General features: G+C 44.1%; 1 protein-coding gene across 1 annotated transcript in view; it reads right to left on the reverse strand.

The window, feature by feature from the left end:
- The window catches only part of POU2F1 (POU class 2 homeobox 1), a 99,313-nt gene extending 83,664 nt beyond the window's left edge, over window positions 1-15,649 (reverse strand). The window contains exons 1-2 of the mRNA XM_029913253.1: window positions 15,622-15,649; window positions 9,617-9,682 (exon numbers count right to left, since the gene is read on the reverse strand). Of these exons, the coding sequence (XP_029769113.1) occupies window positions 9,617-9,682; window positions 15,622-15,649 (94 nt within the window). The remainder of the gene's footprint in view (window positions 1-9,616; window positions 9,683-15,621) is intronic.
- Between the last annotated feature and the right edge of the window lie 6,961 nt (window positions 15,650-22,610).

The following is a 22,610-nucleotide window of genomic DNA, read 5'->3' on the forward strand; positions in this document are numbered from 1 at the left end:
TTCTATAGCTCCCATGCGTAGAAGAGTCTATTTCTTGATGAAGCAAGGTCTTGTGAGAGGGGTCCTTAAAGAGGAACAGGGAAGGGGGATTTGTAGGTGGAAGCGTAGTCAAGTAGATGGTGTATCCTGTGGAGATCTCCAAAACCCACTTATCTACAGTGACTGTCTCCCAAGCCCGCCAAAAGTGGTAAAGGCTATTGCCAAAGGGAAGAAGGCAGGTGGATTGGTGCAGATGATGAGGACGGTAATTCAGGCCAACTAGCCCATCAAAATTGCTGCTTGGAGGTGGAAGGGTGCAAGGTGGAAGGCTGAGAAGTGGACAGTTTCCTTCTCTGGAAATCTGGGTCTCTTCTGATGCGGTTCACATGGCTCCTGGGAGGTAAGAAATTGAGCAGAGCAGGCTCTCTGAGCCATCTGGGACTTGCTGAGCTACCTCTTGTAGGTGTGTTTATATAGATACCAATAAAATGCAAGGCAGCCCTAGAGTCCGTAGGGATGAACCATAGATTCATCTATGCTGTCCAAAACCAACTCAAACCCACCAAAAGGAAGCTCCCCTACTGTATTCTGGACCTTTTTGGGAAATCTTGAGAGTTGGAGCTAGGAAGCCCGTCTCATAACTACTGCTGTAGTGATCGAATGGGAGGCAGTATCAGCAGTATCGACAGAGGCTTGTAGAGATGTCCTGGCAAGTAATTGGCCCTCTGTAATAATTGCCTGGAATTGCTCCGTGTTCTGTCAGTAAGTGGTCAACAAAAGAGTTCAGTTTGGTATAGTTTACGTGATAAAATTTTGCCATTAGCATGTGGTAATTGGTGATTCTAAATTGTAAGGAAGCGGAGGAATGAGATTTCCTACCCAGTAAGTCCAGACGCTTGTGCTACCTTCCACGTACATTAACTGCGTTGAGTACCAAAGAGTTAGGTGAGGACGAGAAAATAAAAATTTGGAGTCCTTTGCTGTGACATAATGTGTCTTATCCACTCTCTTGCATGTAGGCAGAATAGTAGCTGGAGTATGCCAGATCTTTGCTGGGTCCAGAAGGGCTTTGTTTATGGGCAAAGCTATGCAGGTAGATGAGGGTGAATGGAGGATATCAAGCAGCTTATGATGAGGTTCTTTAACCTCCTCAAGAGAGATCTGTAAGGAGTCAGCAATTCTCTTGACCAGATCTGGAACTGCTTAAAATCATCTGCCAAGGATGGCGGAGGAGGCACGACAGCTTCATCCGGAGTTGAAAATGAGATGTTGGCCACAGAGAGACGACCTCATTGGCTCTAGCTCCCTGCTCCTCAAAGGATTTATCTTGAGGGTCAGGTCTCCTGGAGGGAGCAGGTGATGCAGGTTGCCTCTCTCTGCAACAGGTTGTGCTCAATGCCCTGATGGCGATAGGCAGCCCAACGGTCCCAATATGGCCAAAGAGAAGTATAAGGCGCAGGAGGGGGCGGCACCCATACCAGTGAGATGTTGATAGTAATCTTGTGCCACAAGTAGTTATAGTCTCAGACTTCTGGAAAGGGGCCTCTATAGGAGTGAGGGGGAGAACCCTGAATTGATATTTGAGACACTGAGGCAAGGTCTTCATTAGAATCCTCTTCTTATAAATCGCTCTGGAATGGTGGGGCATCTGGAGAGATCTGAAGTGAAACCATTGGTACCGGTTGACCTTCAGGAGATCTTGACAGCACATCAGAGCCAAGCAGCGGAGAACTAGGTGTCTCAGATACAGCCAGGTCCCGGGGAAAACAGAAATCCTGGGGTACTGAGTGTATTAATCGGTATCAAGTCTGTGGTCTGCACCGAGGTGATGATGGTCAAAGCCACTGATGGTACCGTGAGTCTCCAGCACTTTGAGGGAAGTGTGGTCGGAGCCCAAGACGGCTTCTTTGGTACCAAGGAAGCAGAGGAAGAGCTTTCCTTGCTGCCTCAGTCTGCCAACTGTACCAATTATCTCTCCAGGCCTGAGGCTTTGAAGTCTCTCAGTCTAGCAGTACCCTGGGTACCTGAGGAACCAGCAGCCTCATGGGTACTTGATTGAAGAACAGATGGTGCCTAAGTGGCTGAAGATACTGACAACCTTGGCTTTTTAGAGGTAGATTCCCTATCTGGTGAGCCCAAGGAACACGGGCGAACTGCCCTCAGTTCTTTCTCAGCCGCCTTGGCCTGAGACAGAGCTCTGACAGTTGTACCCGTTGAGATTTCCTCGATGTTGTACTCATTTCTTATTCAAGTAGTTAGTTGTAGTAGTTCTTAGCATTACTCTAATTAGTCAGTAAGCAGTAGTAATTTTAGCTTTCTAGTTTTAAAAAAAAATTCTCATATATAGATACTAGATAGTAGTTCTTGTTCACTGGGAGGTTTTGCCCAGTTCTCCCGGCTTCAAATGTCTGTTGTACGGGGAGGCGATCCTGGTAAGCGATGGGGACTCCCACTACATCCATTGCCTCGGGGAAATTGCACGTTGCCCAGAAGTGTACCTTCTGTCTGGCACTGAAGTCCAGAGCCAGAAAAAACAGGGAGATAAAACTCTGTCTTCTTATGATGGAGAGGGCTCGCCATGCTGACTTCTGATCCAGGCCAAGGGACTGTACACCAGTCTCCAAGCAAACCAGTCTCCACTATATCAGAGCCCCAAACCTCCAGGGCCTCTAAAAGGAAAGGCCACAAAACTCCTCCAAGGACTGTTCCCAGGGCTCACCAGGCAGGGAATCTATCTTTAAAATGCCCAGCTCATTGGTGTCTTCAGCCACTTTGGCACCATCTTCAAAGCCGAACAACAGATTGATCTATTCCCTCCATCACATTCATTGCTGCATTAATCAAACCACCATATGGGACATGAATGGCACTCACTCAGATACTCCGGAGTTAGCAATGGAAGATCACTGATGGATATTGGAGAGACTTTATACCAGGAATAATAATAATTATACTATGCATCTGTTTAGTGCCTTTCAACAGAAGGAAAAGTTTTACAAAAGGTGTACAAATACAATCACTATTTTACAGATACGTAGGAAAAACTTAGATACAGAAAATAGCCCAAGATTACACAGCAGTTCATTTATAGAATCAGGACGTCTGATTCTCCTTCTCATGCTCTAGACACCGAATATGCTGTCTCCCCTCTACTTGCACCTCTCTTATAATACACAGATACAGTAGACTAGCATCCAGGAGCACTGGAAAATTGTAGTTACAAGAAGATTATGGATTTTGCAATTTTGCTCTTTTCTACAAATTTACAACATTTATTCAAATATAAGAAAGCTCTTATAGTACTCTCCACTGCACAGTTACTGTGGAAAGCCTGAATCAGAAAACAATTTCTGGCCAAATAGTGGTAGCAATTTAAAAAAAAAAAGTTTGTTATGTTCAAAGGCTTCTGTGACAACTGAAAATATTAAAATCTTAACCCCTCTGAAATAATTTACTTCAATGAGCTATGAAGTTTAAAGACTAGGGGTCTGATGACAGTCTTTCTATTGACTTGAAGGACTTTGGATTAAGCCTTAGTTTATGTTACTAACATTAAGCATGGCAGTCAAAACAACTAGTAAAACAGCAGCAAAATGAACTTATTTTTAAAGCTCACCTCCTCTTTTCTTCAAGCCTACTGGTGGACCTCTGCTAGACCTCTAAACCAGAACTTTCCTGTTTGTCAAACAGCCTAGGCTGGAATGAGGCTGGGGTCTACCTTGCCTTTTAACCTTCATGTTTGTTCAGTTTCCCCTCTGGGGGGGAAAGGTGATAGAGAAAATTCCCCATATCCTTATATGACCAACTAAAAACTGCACTCAGCTGACCTTTGAAATTTCAGATCTGTTTTTAGAATTCTTACAAGTCTATAAGGCATGAGTGTTTGGCTTTAGTTTCTTAAAATAAAAATCCCTCCACAAGTTCTCAATGCTCTATGCATATCAGACAACACAATTTCCTGAGAATAAATTTCTTTGTAGCAATTACAGTGAAATGCCTTCATCTCCAGCCTGGACAATGGACACAGATTCCAAGGCCAGAAGGGACCAGGTGTGATTATTTAGTCTGACCTCCTGTTATAACACAGGCCATAGAACTTCCCGAAAATAAATCCAATAGCATATATTTTAGAAAAACATCCAATCTCGCTGACTCCTCTGTTTCAAAGCTTCATAAATATCACTTATTAAAAGGGTGTTATAAAATGACCAGACCTCAGTCTTATATTTGGAAATCCAGCAGAGTTATCCCACTTTGCTGCCTGATTATGTTTTATGTGAGCTGTTGCATAAATGATTAAGCATACTTGATAATGTAGCAAGATTAATCGATTTGTCAATGTGTGTATATATAAAATATCTTTGTTTAGAATGTATAATACTGGTTAAAGATGAATTACAGATTATTTAAATTGTATGCAAGTTCTATTTTTCTTTAGGAACAGACATGTGCTCAACAAAAAGTCCATAGTCACCCTCCCTACTTTATGACAGCAGTGAGCAGTCACTTTGTTTGAGGGCAACCTGGTTCAGTCCCACTGGAAACAATAGGGGACTGCAGCCATCTTTGCAGATGGTAGATAGAGGCTCCCCCAGTAAAGGATGTAAGGCATCTCCAATTGCCTCAGTTCTTTCCACTAAACCGCACAATCCTATTAGAGTAGAGCTCCAAGGAAGAGGAGAAGGTGCTTTGGTAAGCGTGAATATACACAGGCAACACTCCTGACAAACCACTATTGTAATTAAATAACAAACCATTTATTCTTCCTTCAAGGTATCATCTTGCATATCCCCTCTTGTGAGACTCTACCTGGCAATATATTCCCAGGAAGGTGGGCTGAGGCGTTCTAATTAACTGTCCCCTCCCAAAGAAAGCATCAAATCAAGATTCTATGTTAGGAGATAACTGCTGTGTAAATGTGTACACAGGACTCCAGGTAGCAACCCTACAGCTTTCTAAGATGAAACCATTATGGAGGCATCCCATTAATGCTGCCTTAAGCTCTGGTAGAGTGAGCGCCAAGACTCTTAGGTACTGACTCCCTAGCTAATATATAACATGTCTCAATGCATGGCTTACTCCATTTAGACAGGTGCAGAGCAGAAATGGCATTTCCTTGATAGCGATCCTCAAAAGGCTACAGAAAGTCTTACTAACTTTCTTAGTCCTATTCAAATAAAAACTGGAAGCACTCTTGACATCTAGGGTATGGACTCTTGTTTCTCCTACGGGTATGGACTTTTGTTTCTCCTATACTTAGAATGCAGTTTTGGTTTTGGGAAGAACACTAGGACCTTACTTGAGTCTACTACTGAATTTCCAATTTGCCACAGAAACAGAGAGGGTGGGGTGGTGTAGAGGGTCGAAGGGGGGAAAGTGGGGCCTTGCCTTAGATTTTTAGTCCAGTTTGTAGGGTACACAGGACCTTGCTCCTAAGGTGCTTAGAAGTGGGGCTCCACTCCTGTGAACATCAAGAAGTTCATGAGAGAGCTGGTGAGATGAGAGTGTAGCTGGCATGGATTTTGAAGATCAAGAGACCAGAAGGGGCATGAAGGGACCAGAGAGTCTCAACTCCTACTGTGCTTAGGAGCTAAACATGGAAAACTAGTGCTGCTTAAAGACAGCAGACACGGGGCCCAATTCTTCTGAACAATAGCAATTACTATCCGACCTCCCTACCCACATGTCCTAAGGTGTGTGTGGGTCGAACTCTCAATGCCTCCATGCCATCTTGGTCGGTGTGTGTGAAAAGTGACAGTGGATATGGGGCTGGGGAAAATGCCACATAAATCCAGGGTGCCCTAGGTCTAATGTGCTTGATTGCACATGTCTACACTGCAAAAAAAAAAAAAAAAACCCACCAAGGCTACGTCTACCCTACTCGCCGGATCGGTGGGTAGCGATCCATCTATCGGGGATCAATTTATCGCGTGTAGTGTAGACGTGATAGATCGATCCCTGATCGCTCTCCCGTCGACTGCTGAACTCCAGCTCGGCGAGAGGCGGAAGCAAAGTCGATGGGGGAGCCGCGGCAATTGACCCAGCGCCGTGAGGACATGAGGTAAGTCGAACTAAGATACGTCGACTTCAGCTACGCTATTCTCGTAGCTGAAGTTGCGTATCTTAGGTCGACACCCCCCCACAGTGTAGACCAGGCCTAAGATTGGTCAGAGGAAATAACTTTGGAATGAGTGATCAGGAGTTTATTCAATTTAAATTAAATGGAAGGATAATAAAAACCAAAGTCATCAACTGTGATTTTTTATTTCAAAAGAGCAGACATTGGGAAATATCGGGCATTAGTTAAAGCAGTAAATTGTACTGAAGACCTCAGGTAAATTTTATGCCATACTCTCACTCTTTATAGGACAAAAAGAGGTTCCCAATTTACCATTAGGTGTCTGGATAGAGGTTAGGAGAGATGTCCAGAGGCTTGCTATTCTCTCTATCCTTCAGTGCCTCCAGGGGACATCCAGTTAGCTTTCCTGGCCAAGACTGGGGTTAAGAAGCAGGATTTGAGAAGAAGTTTGCAGAGTTTTGTTTAGGGTAGGGAGGAATCCCAGTCTGAGGGCAAGTGATCATCACAAGTTCCATAACTTCAGCAGCAACTAGCTCCTTTTGTGCCTGAGAAACTTGTATGAGATCCCTACTAAAAGTTACAGTCCCATTCGGGCACATTGCTGACACTAACCTGCATGAGATCCCCAAAAGGTGCAATCTACTTTATGCATTCTGTTGAGACTGTAGTCTCTGCAGGGGACCTGACTGAAGTTCCAAAGGTTTAAAGTATCATAAACTGCAATTTGTCTAATTTCTAACTACAATACTTCTCTAACTTCCATGAACCTTAGCTATTAGTCTCATAGCAAGGTATGTTAACTTTACCAACAATGATTGCATTTTTTCTGAAGTTACAATCTCTGCCAAATGTAAATTCCATACACCTTAGCTATTTCTGTCATAAAATTTATAAGCTCCATCAGCTCATAGGATTTTGATACACGATTCAAACAGAGAAAGACAGCAATGATTCATTGTGGTTAAGAGATCTGCTGGCAGTGTATACATGAGAGACTCACATGAGTTACAAGCGCCACTGGGAAACCAGCAGAGTTTGTAACTTCTTTTAGCCCTGAAAGTGATAAAAATAAAATTCTCTGAGATTAACATCTGCCAGCTGCCTGGTGGTGCCTGTAAGGTGTTTGAACCCTGGATGGAATGGTTCATAAATGTTACTAATTACTAGCTTCACTGGTTTGTGAGCATAAAAACAATGAGACCTAATACAATAAATAAAGAGAACCCTCCAAAATTCTGGGTTCTGTCATCTTGCCTACTGAGTTTATAAATTATGAGCCTAAAATGAACAGCTCAGGAATATTTTAATTTACTAGAGATGATACTTATAAAGGTCCAAAACACATGCCACTGCAAAATATAAAAGTTTAGCCTCATACAATACAGTGATTCCCATCATTAGGGAACGTAAATGAGGACGTCACAGAAACTATAGCCCTATGTTGTTGCAAAGACATCCATACACATCTCCATAAATTAGCAGGTTACCTTAGGATCTAACCCCTCCAGAGCTGATCACCTATTTGCCTCTGCCTCTTCTACAACTGAGCTAGGGTGTTGCTAAAACAGCTATATATAAGAGGAAGAACAGCCCATGTACGAACCATGTCACCCTCTTTGGCTGCATACTTTAGTCAAAAAGAGGCATGATAATTGTTTATAGCACAAAGTTACATAGAATACACTGCCAGATGGCAGTGCATTCCGTCCAGTGTATCTTATCCACCACACTTCTGTGTTCTGTTCCTACTCTGAGATTGTGCTATAGGCAGGAAGTTGCTGTGACTGAAGTAGAACCCCAAATTTTCCTCAGGGCTTTCACACACCTCCAGCTCCAGTGCTTCTGGAGGAGAAAGGGAGAGTTAGAACCACTGTCCTCCTGAGAAAGCCTACACAGTTCCAAAGTAGGGCCACTTGAGAGGATCTGAAAGGGATTAGAACTTTTAAACCACACCGGAGAGTCTTTTAAATTCATAATGGATTATTTTTATGTACAGAAAAACAAAACTCTTAAGACTCAGGGTTAGTCTACACTGGCAGTGCTTTAACATGGCTTGTGTAGTCATGGTAGAGCACTGAGAGAGAGCTCTCCCAGCGCTCAAAAAAACCCACCTCCATGAGAGGCGTGGCTCTGAGCACTGGTGCATTGTTTACATTGGTGCTTTACAGCGCTGAAACTTGCTGCGCTCAGGGATGTGTTTTTTCACTCCCCTGAGCGAGAAAGCTGTAGCACTGTAAATTTTCAGTGTAGACGAGCCCTCACTCTAGCATCACCACTACTGTGGACGTTACAAAAACTGAAAATGCAGTAGCAGGGAACAGAGATGTGAATGAGCTGAAAAAATTTGACTGGTTCCACCTATTGACAGGAAAACATCCATCAACCTTGGATTAGTACAGGGAACACTCAATTGTCCTTAGATGTATTGTTATTAAAGTCATGCACAAAGAACATAGAGAGAATCAACAATATAAAATGCTGCAAATTGCCAGGTTCATTACAGTTCCTAGAGTTGAAATAAAGGAAGAATACTCTTATTATTGTTATTGAGGAAAGTGAAGTGAAAGAATTATTGTTTATCCCATTCAATGAACCCAGACTTCTCTAAAAGCAATGAGAAATGATTTCTTACAATTAAAATTTCCCCCAACTCATAACCTGGACTTGTCTGCAGAGAGAGGCTAATTCTGAGTTATTTCATCCTATTTACTTTTTCATTTGGAGTTCTCATTTCTACTCCTTGTTCCCAAAAAGAATTAGTATATTAAATGGCATCTAGAAAGGAACTAGTAGCACAAAACAGTATTTTTTTCAATCTAACTAAAGGTAAAAACATGAATTATGTTTTTAATACAATTTTAATTTTAAAATAATACATAATGAACTCTTTACTCTCCATCACCTACAAGCAGCTCTTTAGGGAACTCTTTCGTAAAAGGTTCCTAGGATTGTGGCATTAGGGAAAACAGAGAAGAACCTAATAGGTGTCAAAGTCTACATCAGCTCCCATCAGCAACCCTATCTCTCTATAGAGGTGACATTGCAAGAATGGGGGGAAAATTATTATTGTGTATGAGGAAACAAAGATCTGCAAAAATGAACAGTTAGATATACTATAGTTAATATATTAAATGGCAAGCAGGAGTCCCCAAGGATATGACTACACTGCAATGAGACACCCGTGGCTAGTCCATGCCGCTGACTTGGGCTAAAGGGCTGTTTAACTGTGGTGTAGATGTGTGGGCTTTGGCTGCCACCTGAACTCTGGGACCCTCCCACCTCACAGGGTCCCAGAGCTCAGACCGCAGCCCAAACCCACACATCTACACCACAGTTAAACAGCCCTTCAGCCTGAGCCCCACGAGCCTGAGTCAGCTGGCACAGGCCAGCCACAGGTGTCTAATTGCAGTGTAGACACACCCTAAGACTAAAAAAAACCATAAGAAATGTACACAAAACAGCCCAAGTATTCATACACAAATAAAGGAGATTCTCTCTTTTAAAGCCATCCAATTCTCCCAGAAGGTCAGATCTGAACACTAAATATTCATTTCTTACCTGTGTTCCCATCCCCACTCTCCATTGGTGGTTTACTGGTTTCTGACGGATTGTTCATTCTTGAGTCTGGATTAAAAGAGAGGTAAAGAGATATAAAGTAATAAAGTGGAAAATATTGATGCTGTCTTTTCTAACAAGCTAAGTATAAAATATGACAAGCCTGAATGGCATATATCTCACATACAATGATGATGATCAGGGATGGGATCACAGAAACGTAGGGCTGGAAGGGATTTCAAGAACACCAAGGGATGCAATGGCGAGTCTTTCAATCATGGACTGGGCCATTGTTTTAAAGAATAAATCTCAGCAGCCACATACACAAAACAAGAAAAAGTTGAGAGAATAACAGAAAGGATTCAACAGGGCAAGGGTGCCCAATACTGTGAAAGAATTATAGAAGCAAAGGTCTGGTGAAAAAAGCAGCAATTTATAGATTAAAAAATGCTGGCTTATGCTATGTCCAAATATATTTTGTTTTTCATAAATAAGGAAATTCAGTCATTACAAGGAGAAATATTTATCTAGTCCTGCATTTTTACTTCATAGGAATGTCCAACAGTGTTAGATTATTTTTTTATGGTCTCTTTTCAGTCTCCCTGTGGGTCAATCTCAAAGTGTGTGCTCCTAATTTTCAAATCTGTCAATGTAATATGGTTAGGCTTGGCAGAATTTGATTTTTAATTTTGTTTTATAAAACTGACAAATAACATAGGTTTATTATAAAGCTTTTTTATTTTTATTAATTTAAATTTCCACAGTTCTGGATATTATGGGGGAGGGGGGCTTTCAGAAGGGGTCAGACAATTATTTAATGACAGTAGATATTGAGATTGAAAGTTAAAGCTTTATAACCATTTAAGCACAATTTGTCAACATCACATGTCAAAACATAAAAAGTAAATATCCTTAAATCAAGCTCAAATAAGTTCTCAAGCAGCTTTTTTCTTACCTTACCTATCTGTAAATTTCAATTACTATCAATGGAAATATTTTTTCATCAGTTTGTGTGTATGGTGAAACTTACATTTACTGATATTTATCAATAAAAATCCGATCCTGCCAAGATTAAATATAGTGAACGCAGCAGAGAGCCTTCCCAGGTGGCAGGGAGAGAATACAGTTTCGAGTATCTAACAGCTGCTGTCAGCACAGTATCAACTCTAACTCAGGCCTTCTCATATCTTGCTGGTAACCGCAGCATCTCACATTACCATAGACACAAGACAAGACAGACTATGTCAAGTGGTTAAACAGAATAATTTGGACAGAAAAAAACAAACAAATCCTCAAATGCATCTTCCATCCTCAATTAGCTCAACATAAAACTTTTGATTCAGGGTGTTCTTTTGATGGGTGTTTAAGAGGGTTGCTCCTGTAATTGGTTTTCATTAAAGCAGCGGTTCAAAAACGATGATCCATTGATCAATGGTCTGCAGAGGGCTGGCTACTGCCACTACCTGCTCTAGCTTGTTCCAGTTGCTTCTACAGGCGTCCAGGATCTTTGCTGCCTAGTGGACTGAAAAAGCAGCTGGAAACAATGAAATGAAGCCGGCCTGTCTGTACTTGCATCAGCTACTAAATGGCAGAGGAAACTGGAGCTACCCTCAGATACCACAACTACCATTGGTACTGAAAATGACAACCAGCAAAAGGAAAGGCATGCCAAGAAGCGCAAGAGAAAGAATGATCAGAGCTGGACAGCATGTCCAGCTAAGTGGGGAAGAAGGGAACCAGCCACAGAAAAGCTTGTGTGGGAAGAAAGGAAAACAAGCAGACCAGGCAGCAGAGAAGCATATGCAGGGCTGGAGGAGAAGAGATAGGAAGGAGAAAGTCAGGTGAAGAGCAACAAAAGTGAGTGAGTAGTTTTTTGTTTGTTTTTTTAAAGTCAAAAGTCATTAATTCAGTTAAAAATACATCAATAACTTTCCAGATGTAACTTTTCCATGTAAATAACTGATGTAGTTCACCTAGGTATGGCTTGAAAAATCCAGTCACCTATAACAAGTAGGAACCTTTCCCAAGTGAGGGGCATCAGCTTTTACAGAATCTCAATGTTTGTTGTGTTTTTGTTGTTGTGGGTGTTTTTTTTGGGGGGGGGGGGGGGGGGGGGGGGGGATTGAGGATATTCTAGCCTGTATGGCTGAGATTAAACCTTTTGAATTTGAGCCAACTGTAATGGATACGCTGATGTCTGCCTGAGCTGGCTGACGCACACATCCAGAGCCAATGTCATTGAAGGGTGTAGGAGGTGGCACTGCCTCTTAGAGTGTCCAGGAGAGGCCCAGCTGCCACTGTCAGGGAGTAGGGAGCACTGGTGTGTGTCTTGCAACATCCCCCATCTCCTGAAACAGGAATATGTCAGTCCCACTTTTGCAGTAATGGGTATGAGGAGAGAGAACACTCCAGCAGAGGGCTATTAGTCAACTATCCCAGTAGAAGGGTCTATGGCGGGGTGGGCAAACTACGGCCTGCGGGCTGGATCTGGCCCACCAACTGTTTTAAGCTGGCCCTTGAACTCCAGCTGGGGAGCGGGGTCTGGGGCTTGCCCCCCTCCGGCGCTCCAGAGGGGGAGCAGGGTCAGGGGCCGCTCCACGCAGCTCCTGGAAGCCACAGCATAGCCCCCTCCAGCTCCTACGCATTCCAGTGGCCCCACTCCAACGGCCCCCTCCAGCACTCCAACAGAGAAGGGACATGCCACTGCTTCCGGGAGCCGCTTGAGGTAAGCGCTGCCTGGAGCCTGCACCCCGAGCCTCTCCCCACACCCCAGCCCTGATCCCCTTCCCTCCCGCCGAACCCTTCTATCTGAGCCCGGAGCACACTCCTGCACCCCAAGCCCCTCATCCCCAGCCCCACCCCAGAGCCCGCACCCCCATCCAGAGCCCGCACCCCAACCCCCTGCCCCAGCCCTGATCCCTCTCCCACCTGCCAAACCCCTCGATCCCAGGCCGGAGCACGCTCCTACACCCCAAACTCCTCATCTCCAGCCCCACCCCAGAGTCCTCAGCCCCTCCCTGCCCCAGACACCTCCCGCACCCTGAACTCCTCATTTCTGGCCACACCCAGGAGCCCGCACCCCCAACCAGAGCCCTCACCCCCTCCCACACTCCAGCCCCAATTTTGTGAGCATTCATGGCCCGCCATACAATTTCTATTTCCAGATGTGGCCCTCAGGCCAAAAAGTTTGCCCACCACTGGTCTATGGGATTTGATTGGAGGGTTCCTTCAAGCCCCTTCCCATCCATACGGCCATCAATTTGGTGAAGTACTGTCAACAAGACCTCCATCCCAATAAAACAGCCCTCAGCTAGGTGGCCAGGAGAGGGTCTACTACCACTGGTCTTCAATTGACTGGGGACTGGCTCCTCAAGGCTGTAACTCTCCAGGGAGAACTAGTGTCAGTTTCTGGAAGAGGGAAACCTCTGTTTACTGACACCATAGCAAAGAGCTGTTTGTATGCCTCCGCCCACCTCTCGCAGATGGATCTGTGTGTAGGACCAGCATACATGGATTTACTTGGATTGGGGCACTATCCAGCACTAAATTTGTTGAAGGAAAGCATTGGAAGTGGCAACTGGCATTAATTGCAGGCTCTGATTTTAGTCAGCAAGAGACTGGAGACTTGATCCAAGTAATGATGAATGCATGACCTGTAGATGACTAAGCAAGAGGACTAGAAATACCAGTGTATTTCAGTGTAGTGGCAGCCTTGGGCTAGCAGGTTTTCAAGTCCTGAATACAGGGGATGTTATGAGTTCATGAATGGGAAAGAAGTTGATCAGCATGATCACAAGTGGAAGGGGCAGAGGTCATAAAATCATTTCTCTGTTAAGCTGTGGTCCACACTATGAAAAAGGATTGAGCCTCTGCATGAAGGAAATAGCACTGTGCTTCCCATAGGACTTCATTACAGAGACTAGCACTGGGGCCCCGATCCTGACTGGGGCCTCTAATGGCACATTATTATTATTGAAGCTATTGAAGAAAATTAATTGGGTATAGTGCACTGCAGAATATAGTGGACATTCTCCCTCTCCTTTTACAGAAGGCTCATGCAGCAAACCTTTGAAAATATTTTGCTCCATACCTAGTGGATGATCAGTAGTTTGTCTTTAATGAAGCTGCAAATACCATTCCACAGGGCAACAAGAATAGTTTTTGCCAGCTGCACTGGGAAATCAAGGCTTCAGAAAGAGGTATTTAGTGGTTGTTTAGTGTTAAATGTATATGGGGAATTTAGGCAGGTAGTAAAATGTGCTTGCAGTAAGAATATTTTACTATTAAGATTCACCTCTGGCAGGAATATATTTGCAATGTTCTGTCTTCCATCAAACCCCCAAACACTATAACAAGTAAAGAAATAAACTCGCTGTAGAAACTTCCTGCCAGAACTGCTTTGAACCCAAGGAAGAATAAACCTTCATTACCTTCACCAGCTTGAACAAAACCTTGGTGGGTGTGTGGAAGGTGATGTTCTATGTTTATTTTGCACAGAAAGGGTCAAGCACTCTATAGTGTTTCCATTGCAAATAGCATCACATGCATCTGAAGCACAATACTGTTATGAACAAAATAGACATTTATCTATAGGGCAAAGACCTACAATAATGTAATTGTTTTGTAGATTAATTGCAAAAGAAAATTCTTTTGCAATTAAAAAAAATAAGGGTGTTAACACCTTCTTTCCCTCCAACACCTTTTTCCCCTTTAGACTTTTCTTGAGTTTTAAATAAAGGCTGGGCTGCAAATTTCTGTCAATAGCACCTAAAAACAAACCTCAAGCACAGAAAGAAAGATCGAAAGCAGCAGGTGCATGACTGAAATCAAACTCAAAGGAGCTTTTACATTCATTCTTGTTACTCTGATAGCAGAGTTTGAGTGTAACACAAGGCACTACTATGCTACGCTTTCAGTGCCTCTCTGATATTTCAAAAGGTATTCAGAAAAAAATAAAAAGCAGAGGATGGACAAGACTGGAATGATAGCTAAATTGCAAATTAAGCGATGTGTACATGTAAAATCATCTTAATATAGAATTTCACGCACTGTTTCCCCTCACACCCATTCAAGGGAAACTTCCCCAATACTCCATCAGAACCAGCATAAATAATTCCCTGAGAAACATAGGTCAGAGGGATTCCTCAATGCCAGCAAAACACCAAATGGGTCACTTACATATGAATCTTTGACTCAAACTTGCAACTGCTGCATATCTGGAAATATGCATGTTCAGATGTCTCCTTAAAAACAAACATCAGACTAACGATGGTCCAGTTATACCTTTTATTGTAGAACCAAAAAGGAAATACCCTTAGGTTCAATGTGTGGAATTCAGAGCTCTGAAAATAACACACTACCTATTGCAAAAAAACAACAAACAATTATTACAAATAACTTTTAAAATATAGAAAAGGGAAGAAATATGAGCACAGGACTGACAGGCTGCTAATGGAAATACGTTATCTCAGTACCTTAAGCATAGCTTGCATCAGCATCAATGGCAACTGTGACCTCCACCCTATTTTCCATTACACAAGAAGAAACCTTGCTATTATGTCAGAAAAACACACATATACACACAAACTATAGGCCATGTGAAGAGTTGATATGAGTAAGTGGTTTGAAATTGGAATTTTTTTTTTAAATATAAAAAAACAAACAAACAAAAGAGTATATGGATCTGCCATTCAAGTCCTAAATCTTAATGTCTGTCAGAAGTCAAATGATTCTCAGAATAAAATCCCAAAAGCAAAAAGTTCTGTATTGAATATCACCCAAACCCAAGAGCAAATCTATTTTTTCCAATGCCGAAGAGTACAATTCTCCTGAATCAGGAAAAAACTGGAATAGCAGGGTGGCACTTGCTGTTGATTTACTGGCGAGCTTCACCTTTAAAATGCTTTCTGCAAACCCTGCATATGTGATTAAGCCTACATGCATAGTCAATCTCACACCCTCTATTTCCATATTAAACGCTTATAAGAAAGAGCAGAGCTGGTACCCACCTAGAACGTAGTCACTGCAGTCCAACATTGCTGTGAAATCCTCTACAGGTTCAGATAGTCCAAGGAAAGAAAAAGAGGGGGAAGACTATTTCTAACAAATTTATGCTACTGCTCTCAACAGAACAAGAAAGGGAGTAGGGGTGAGGGGGAGAAATACAACTTCAGTTACACCATAGCAATCTTCAACTGAACAGGGAAACTTCAGTTGCTCTGTGGAGTTTTAGTCTCTCCTACTAGCTGTGTCTGACATTGTCAAGGCGACTGAAGCGTGAAAAGTTCCCCTTTTTGTAATAAAACAGAAACAAAGATTGCAGCTGGCAGTTTCCATAATGAAGCTTAATCAGTATGCGCCTGATTAGGGCCTTATGCAAATCTCCCCTCGTTAGCACAGCAGCCAGCACTTTGAAGTCCATGAACAATTCATTTGCAGAGTACACTGAAAGCGTTCCCTGCATAATTTAAATCATGGTATAAATATTTATCAGCTCATTTGCATATTAATTGGCAGTGCATGAAGGGAAAAATTATCTCCCAAGTGCCAGCATAATAATTAGGGAACAAAATGAAATCTCTTCCAATAGCTTGGCTTCTCAGACCTAACTCAAGCACAGTACTGGTGGAGTAGGGAGGGAGAGAGACAGAGTTCTGTTAAAATGCCACTGAAATGACACATACAAATTAGAAACAACTCTACAGACTTTAGCACCTTTAATCTTATTCCTGCTGGCAACAATAACTTCAGTAATAAAGGGGATTTGGAAAAAGCTTTAATCCAAGAAAACAATTAGCAAGGTAGGAGCTGAACATGGAAAATACCAGGTTGACATCTAAATGTTAACATGAACTGTCACGAGATGGTCCCACTCAAAAACAGAAGGCAACATTAGGGGCAGAGAAGCAGCACACTTCTTTTTAAATGGTCAAAAAAGCCTGGTGATTCATTTTCTGCTAATAGTTTTGCAACACTAGATTAACAGCAGTGTATATGTCCACTATTGTGTAACATTTGACACCCATTAATCTATCCCATGTGACGTTGCAAATAATTTTTACACTTTCAAATGATTTCCAAGTAAAAGCTATTAATCCCTTCTACAAGTGTAAACTGAGAGCTAAATAAAGCTTACTCTGGAGCTCGGATTCCAGGAGGGGGATACTTGAGATCAGGATTGTGGTCCTTGGACTACCAATGATTGGCAGAATCTTGCCCATCAGTCTGCAGAATTAAACATTTTGAGACCCAAGCAAAGAGGGAGTGGAGATTGGGAGTGGTTGTGGTCCATGTAAGGATATTTCTTACAAAGTGGTCCACAGAATGAACATACCAGAGAACCACAACTTTAGACCAACTCTATTAAATAAAATCTCTGATATAATATACAAAATTCAATTTCCAAGACAGCAAGAACAAGATATGTCTCTATGGTTCAAGGGATAAATGCATAGCCTGGATGTGAAAACTCAGCAGCCCATTGTCTATTCAGGAATAAATGAAGCTATGGTCAATACTGGATGAATGCAGTCATGGCCACTTTCAGGTACAAATATATATGAAATTGCAGAGGGAAAGGTACTTCTTTAACTAGTTGCTCTTCTTGCTCCTTTATGAAGTGGAATTCAAATCCCACCCCTCCACACCAAAGAGAAAAGAAGAAGAAAAATGATTTCTAATTCCTGTACTACTGACTCAAATTTATTTTCACTCTGGACCTCTCCTGTTCAGCCTCACATCTCTGTCTACCTCTCAGGGTATGCCCACACCTCAGAATCATAACGGACAGCATCCACACTACAAAGTAACAGCTGTGTTCTGGATGGGTTGCTATAACAGTGGTGCTCTACTTGTTCCTATATAGCACTAAGACTTCTGGAGGAAAATCCCATGGTTCAGAGAGTTTCAGTAAATGGCACTATTCTATTAATGTTTTTGCCATGTATTGTGGGAGAACTATCCATCTGGGGATCCTAGGCAGAAATGGCACCAGCAATCCATTAAAGCAAGTCATTCCTGGTGTCTACCAGCCTCTGGCCAGCTGCCAGCACAGTGAGATGCCCTCTTTGGGACCATTCTCAAAGAATGGAGCTCCGTATCAGAGACTGATGAGTTCAAGTGCGGATACTGGAAGGTGCATGTGAAAAGGAGAATGAATGCTAAGACTCTGGGTCAGGAAACAGGGAATAAGTAGATGACAAGAAAAGACCAAGGGGTTGGGTACCTGTCATATTGTGGGAAGGCACTGGAGGATTAGTGCCCCTCAGTTGTTGTGTCACAGGCTAGCCTGTGTCCATGCTACAGATATGACATGTTGGCAGTTGACAAGGGAGGGTCACTCAAGGTCTGCCCTATATTTCCAGTTGTGCTAGCCAACTTGCATTACTACCACCACAAAGGGTTTGTGTGTAGGTTCAAGGGGTCAAGATAACAGTACTTGAGCTGTAACCTTGTGTTAACTTACTACTAAAAACAAGCCCTCGGTTATCTCCTCCTCAAACTAAACATGTCAAAAACAGAACTCATCTTTCCTTCTAAATCGTCTCCACTAAACCTCTCCATTCTCCAGTGATAATTGTGTTACCTTCCCTTTCACACAAGAATGGAATCTTAATTCAAAATAGCCAGAATCAGTTGCCTTTATGGCATGTTACTAAAACCTTCTGTTTACTAAGGTTTTGGGGGAGGACTGAAAGCCTGAGTGCGATGAGATTTGGGGTGGGGTACTGTAGAATTTACTGCTTCCAAATTACGGGCTAGTTAAGATCATTTAATTTTGTATTTGGGTTGCGCCATACTGCAGGGTGGTTATTCCTGCATGGATTGCCATTCTAAAGAACTGTCCTGGTGTCCTGAGCTGTGAATAGCTTTTTTTTGTGTGTGGGGGGGAGAGGGGAGGAAGGGGTATTTAGATCTAAATAAAATAACCCTTTCAAAATCCTGTCACTCTTTCCTCTAAGAGTACGTCTACATCAAGAGAAAAGGTACACCACTTTTCCTAGCGTAGACATACCTTAAATCATTTCCAATACGTCATCGCTGCAAAGACTGGTTCTCTCTCAACTTGACAACTGTAACCTTCTCCAATCTCACGTCACAGCACAAAACAAATCACATATGACTTTTTCCTGGTTAATCCTTCCCTCGCCCTGGCTTGCCATCTTGCCAAATTTAGACTGTAAAACAATACGCTCCTCAACGGCACTGCATAAATAATATATTTTTTTTAAAAGATAGTTATAAAGTAGAAAAAAGGCATCTTAATTCTTATTGTGAAAAAATCCAAAAATACTATTGGCAGAATAAGAGGCAAAATTATTATCAAAGGCCTCCCATCCCACATGCATTTAGGAGGAGAAAAGAATCTTCATTTTTACTCACACAAGTTTTGATCTATTAGTAAAATGTCACTTACTACGTGCCCTCAATGACAGCTAGGAAGTTTCTACTGTTAGGTATCTCCATTTGACAAGAGTGATCTTTACAAACTTCCCAGGCACAGTTCCTGCCCCAATACTGAAAGACTAGACTTGAGGCCAACAATACATTAGTCTCACTCCTGAGCATGGTACTGTGAATCCTACTGGGAAAGGGAGTCAGTAGCGTAGCTAGCGGGGTGCAGGGGAAGCAGCCGCTTCCCCCGCCTTTCCAAAAGCGACCGGAGGAGGGGGAGCATGGCATGCGGCCCGCAGCACGGCCTGGCAGCCGCGGCCGGAGGAGAGAGCGGGGGCGCAGGCTGGCGGCCCGGAGCACGGCCCGGCAGCCGCGGCCAGAGGAGCGGGGCGCAGCCTGGCGGCCTGCAGCATGGCCAGCAGCCATGGGGGGGTGGCAGGCACGGCCGGAGGAGTGGGGGGCGCGCAGCATGCAGCGCGGCCCAGCAGCCAGAGGAGCGGGGCACAGCCTGGCGGCCCGCAGCATGGCCAACAGCCATGGGGGGGGTGGCGGGCACGGCCGGAGGAGCGGGGGGCGCACAGCATGCAGCGCGGCCCAGCAGCCAATGGGGGGGCGGCGGGCGCGGCCGGAGGAGCGGGAGGGCGCAGCATAGTGGCCAGCAGCCGCGGCCGGAGGAGCGGGGGGGGGGGGCGCGGAGCGGCCGGGGAAGCCAAGGGGGCGTGGCCAGAGGAGGAGCCAAGGGGGGCTCCTTTTTTATATTTGCTCCCCCTCCTCTTAGAAGCTGGCTACGCCACTGAAGGGAGTATGGCATCAACCATAACACGTAACTCCCTTCTTAGTATCTCAAACTCCAGCCCAGTTTTCTCTCTCAGTAGCCATGCAAAACACTGGATAGCACAAGATTTGAAAATAGCCCTGGTAAGTATACACTGTGTCAACTAACACCGAAAATCCCCCAAGGAAGACTGCTTTCCATAGGTCATATCAGCCAAGAGTAATATGTTGGAGCCTGCCCTAGTCTCTAAACCACACATCAGAATACAACCCCCCCCCGCCCACATTTTGAGGCCTCAAACTCCATTTCTCAAATTAAGTGATGAGATTTCCTGTTACTTTTCAAACAGAACCCCAATGTATTGTGAACAGAAAACACTTATGAGCAAAACAAACCATTATTTATGTTAGCTCAATCCTCAGAGTAGTTAACAACGGACAATAGCCTCTTAATAATTAAGATTACAACTAGGTTCCATTATACATTCTAATTTTAGCTCCAACCCATGTTTTGGTTCACAAAACTAGTTTGATCTAAAAATTGCTAAGTCCTGGTCTACACCTAAAACTTAGTCAACCTAGCTACGTCGCTTGGGAGCATGAAAAATTCACAGCCTGAGACACGCAAGTTAAGCAGACCTAAGCCTAGGTGTTGACACCACTAGAAATTCTTCCGTCAACCTAGCTACCGCCTCTTAGGAGATCAATTACCTACACTGACAGCATCTGTAGTATAGACATAGCCCTAAGTTTACTCTGAAGGCTAAAAAGCAGTTTTCTGCAGAAGTCAAATAAAACTGATCTGTTAAGTTACAGGTCAAACTTGCTATGATTTGAAATTTTTAAATCTGCGTCTAAATTTTCTGTCCTCCCCAACTAGCTCAAACAAAACTCACTTCAAACTTTCCATATAGTTAAATCTCCTTCAAAATTCTTGCACATACCATATTTCAAGAAGATTAAGAGAAGACAGTTACCTGTTCCGTAACTGGTGTTCTTCGAGATGTGTTGCTCATGTCCATTCCATATTAGGCATGTGTGCTCACCACATGCACCGGTGCCTTAAGTTTTTTCCTCAGTGGTATCCATAGAGGACCGGCTCTGGCGCCCTCTGGAGTGGTGCACACATCCTGCAGTGTAAGGGGTGCCGTCGGCTCCCCCCACCCTCAGTTCCTTCTTGCTGGAAACTCCAACAGCGGGGAAGGAGGGCGGGTCATGGAATGGACACGAGCAACACATCTTGAAGAACACCAGTTACGGAACAGGTAACTGTCTCTTCTTCTTCGAGTGCTTGCTCATGTCCATTCCATGTTAGGTGACTCCCAAGGAGTACCAATGGAGGCGGGTAGGAGTTCATGGACATGTAGATTGCAACACAGCTCTGCCATACCCAATGTCATCTCTGGCCTTCTGAGTGATGGTATAATGCGCAGTGAATGTGTGAACCGAAGATCACGTCACGGTTCTCCAAATGTCCTGGATGGGAATGTGAGCCAGGAAGGCTGCCGAGGACGCCCGAGTTCTGGTCAAATGAGCCCTCACTATCGGTGATGGTGGGACCTGTGCTAACTCATAACAGGTCCAGATGCAGGAGGTGATCCAGTTTGAAATCTTCTGCGAAGATACTGGAAGGCTCTTCATCCTGTTCGCAGTCGTGATGAAGAACAGGGTTGACCTGCGGAAGGGCTTGGTACGCTCCACGTAAAACGTCAGGGCAAGTCTGACGTCCAGGGCATGTAGCCTCCTTTCCTTAGTAGTGGCTGCAGCTTGGGACAAAACACCGTGAGGAAGATGTCCTGGTTGACGTGGAAGGAAGACACCATTTTTGGAAGAAGGGCCAGATGGGGTCGCAGCTGAACTTTGTCCTTGTAGAACACCGTATACGGCAGCTCCAATGTCAAGGCTTTAATCTCCGACACTCGTCTCAGCGATGTTACTGCCACAAGGAATGCGACCTCCTATGAAAGGTGGTAAAGGGAGCAGGAGGCCATAGGTTCAAAGGGTGGGCCCGTGAACCTAGAAAGAACCAAGTTAAGATCCCACTGTGGGGCAGGAGCCCGGACCGGCAGGAAGTCTCTCTCAAGGCATCTCAGGAATCTGAGCAACATGTCATGCGAGAACACCATCTGACCCTGGATCGACGGGTGAAAAGCAGAGATGGCTGCAAGGTGCACCCTGATGGAAGAAAGGGCCAGCCCCTAGTTCTTAAAATGAAGCAGGTAATCTAAAATAGATTGTAAGGAGGAGCACAACGGAGAGATGCGATGCCCAGACGCCCAGTGGGAGAACCTCGTCCACTTGGCCAGGTAAGTTGCTCTGGTGGAAGGCTTCCTGCTTCCCAGGAGGACTTGCTGGACCTCGTTAGAGCAGGCCCATTCCTCTGGGTTTAACCATGCAGCATCCACACCGTGAGGTGGAGGGAGGCAAGGTTGGGGTGTAGGAGGCGCCCGTGATCTTGCGAAATCAGATCCGGTCAGTCGGGAAGGGGCCAGGGAGCGGTCGCTGCCAGGTCCATCAACATGCCGAACCAATGTTGGCACGGCCACACCGGGGCGATCAAAATGACTTAGGCCTTGTCTCTCTTGATCTTTGACAGGGCTCTGCTGAAGAGCAGGATCGGCAGGAACGCGTATATTAGGACCTCTGACCAGGGAAGGAGAAAGGCGTCTGAGAGGGAGCCCTTGTCCAGGCCCTGCAGGGAACAGAACTGATATTTCCTGTTCTGTCTGATGGCGAACAGGTTCACTCAGGGAGTTCCCCACCTCTGGAAAAGCCATCGGGCTACCTCTGGATGGAGCAACCACTCATGGTGAGAGAAAAAGGACCTGCT

This window comes from Terrapene carolina, unplaced genomic scaffold (assembly GCF_002925995.2).
Source record: "Terrapene carolina triunguis isolate 2854851 unplaced genomic scaffold, T_m_triunguis-2.0 Scaffold558, whole genome shotgun sequence".
NCBI lineage: Eukaryota > Metazoa > Chordata > Testudines > Emydidae > Terrapene > Terrapene triunguis.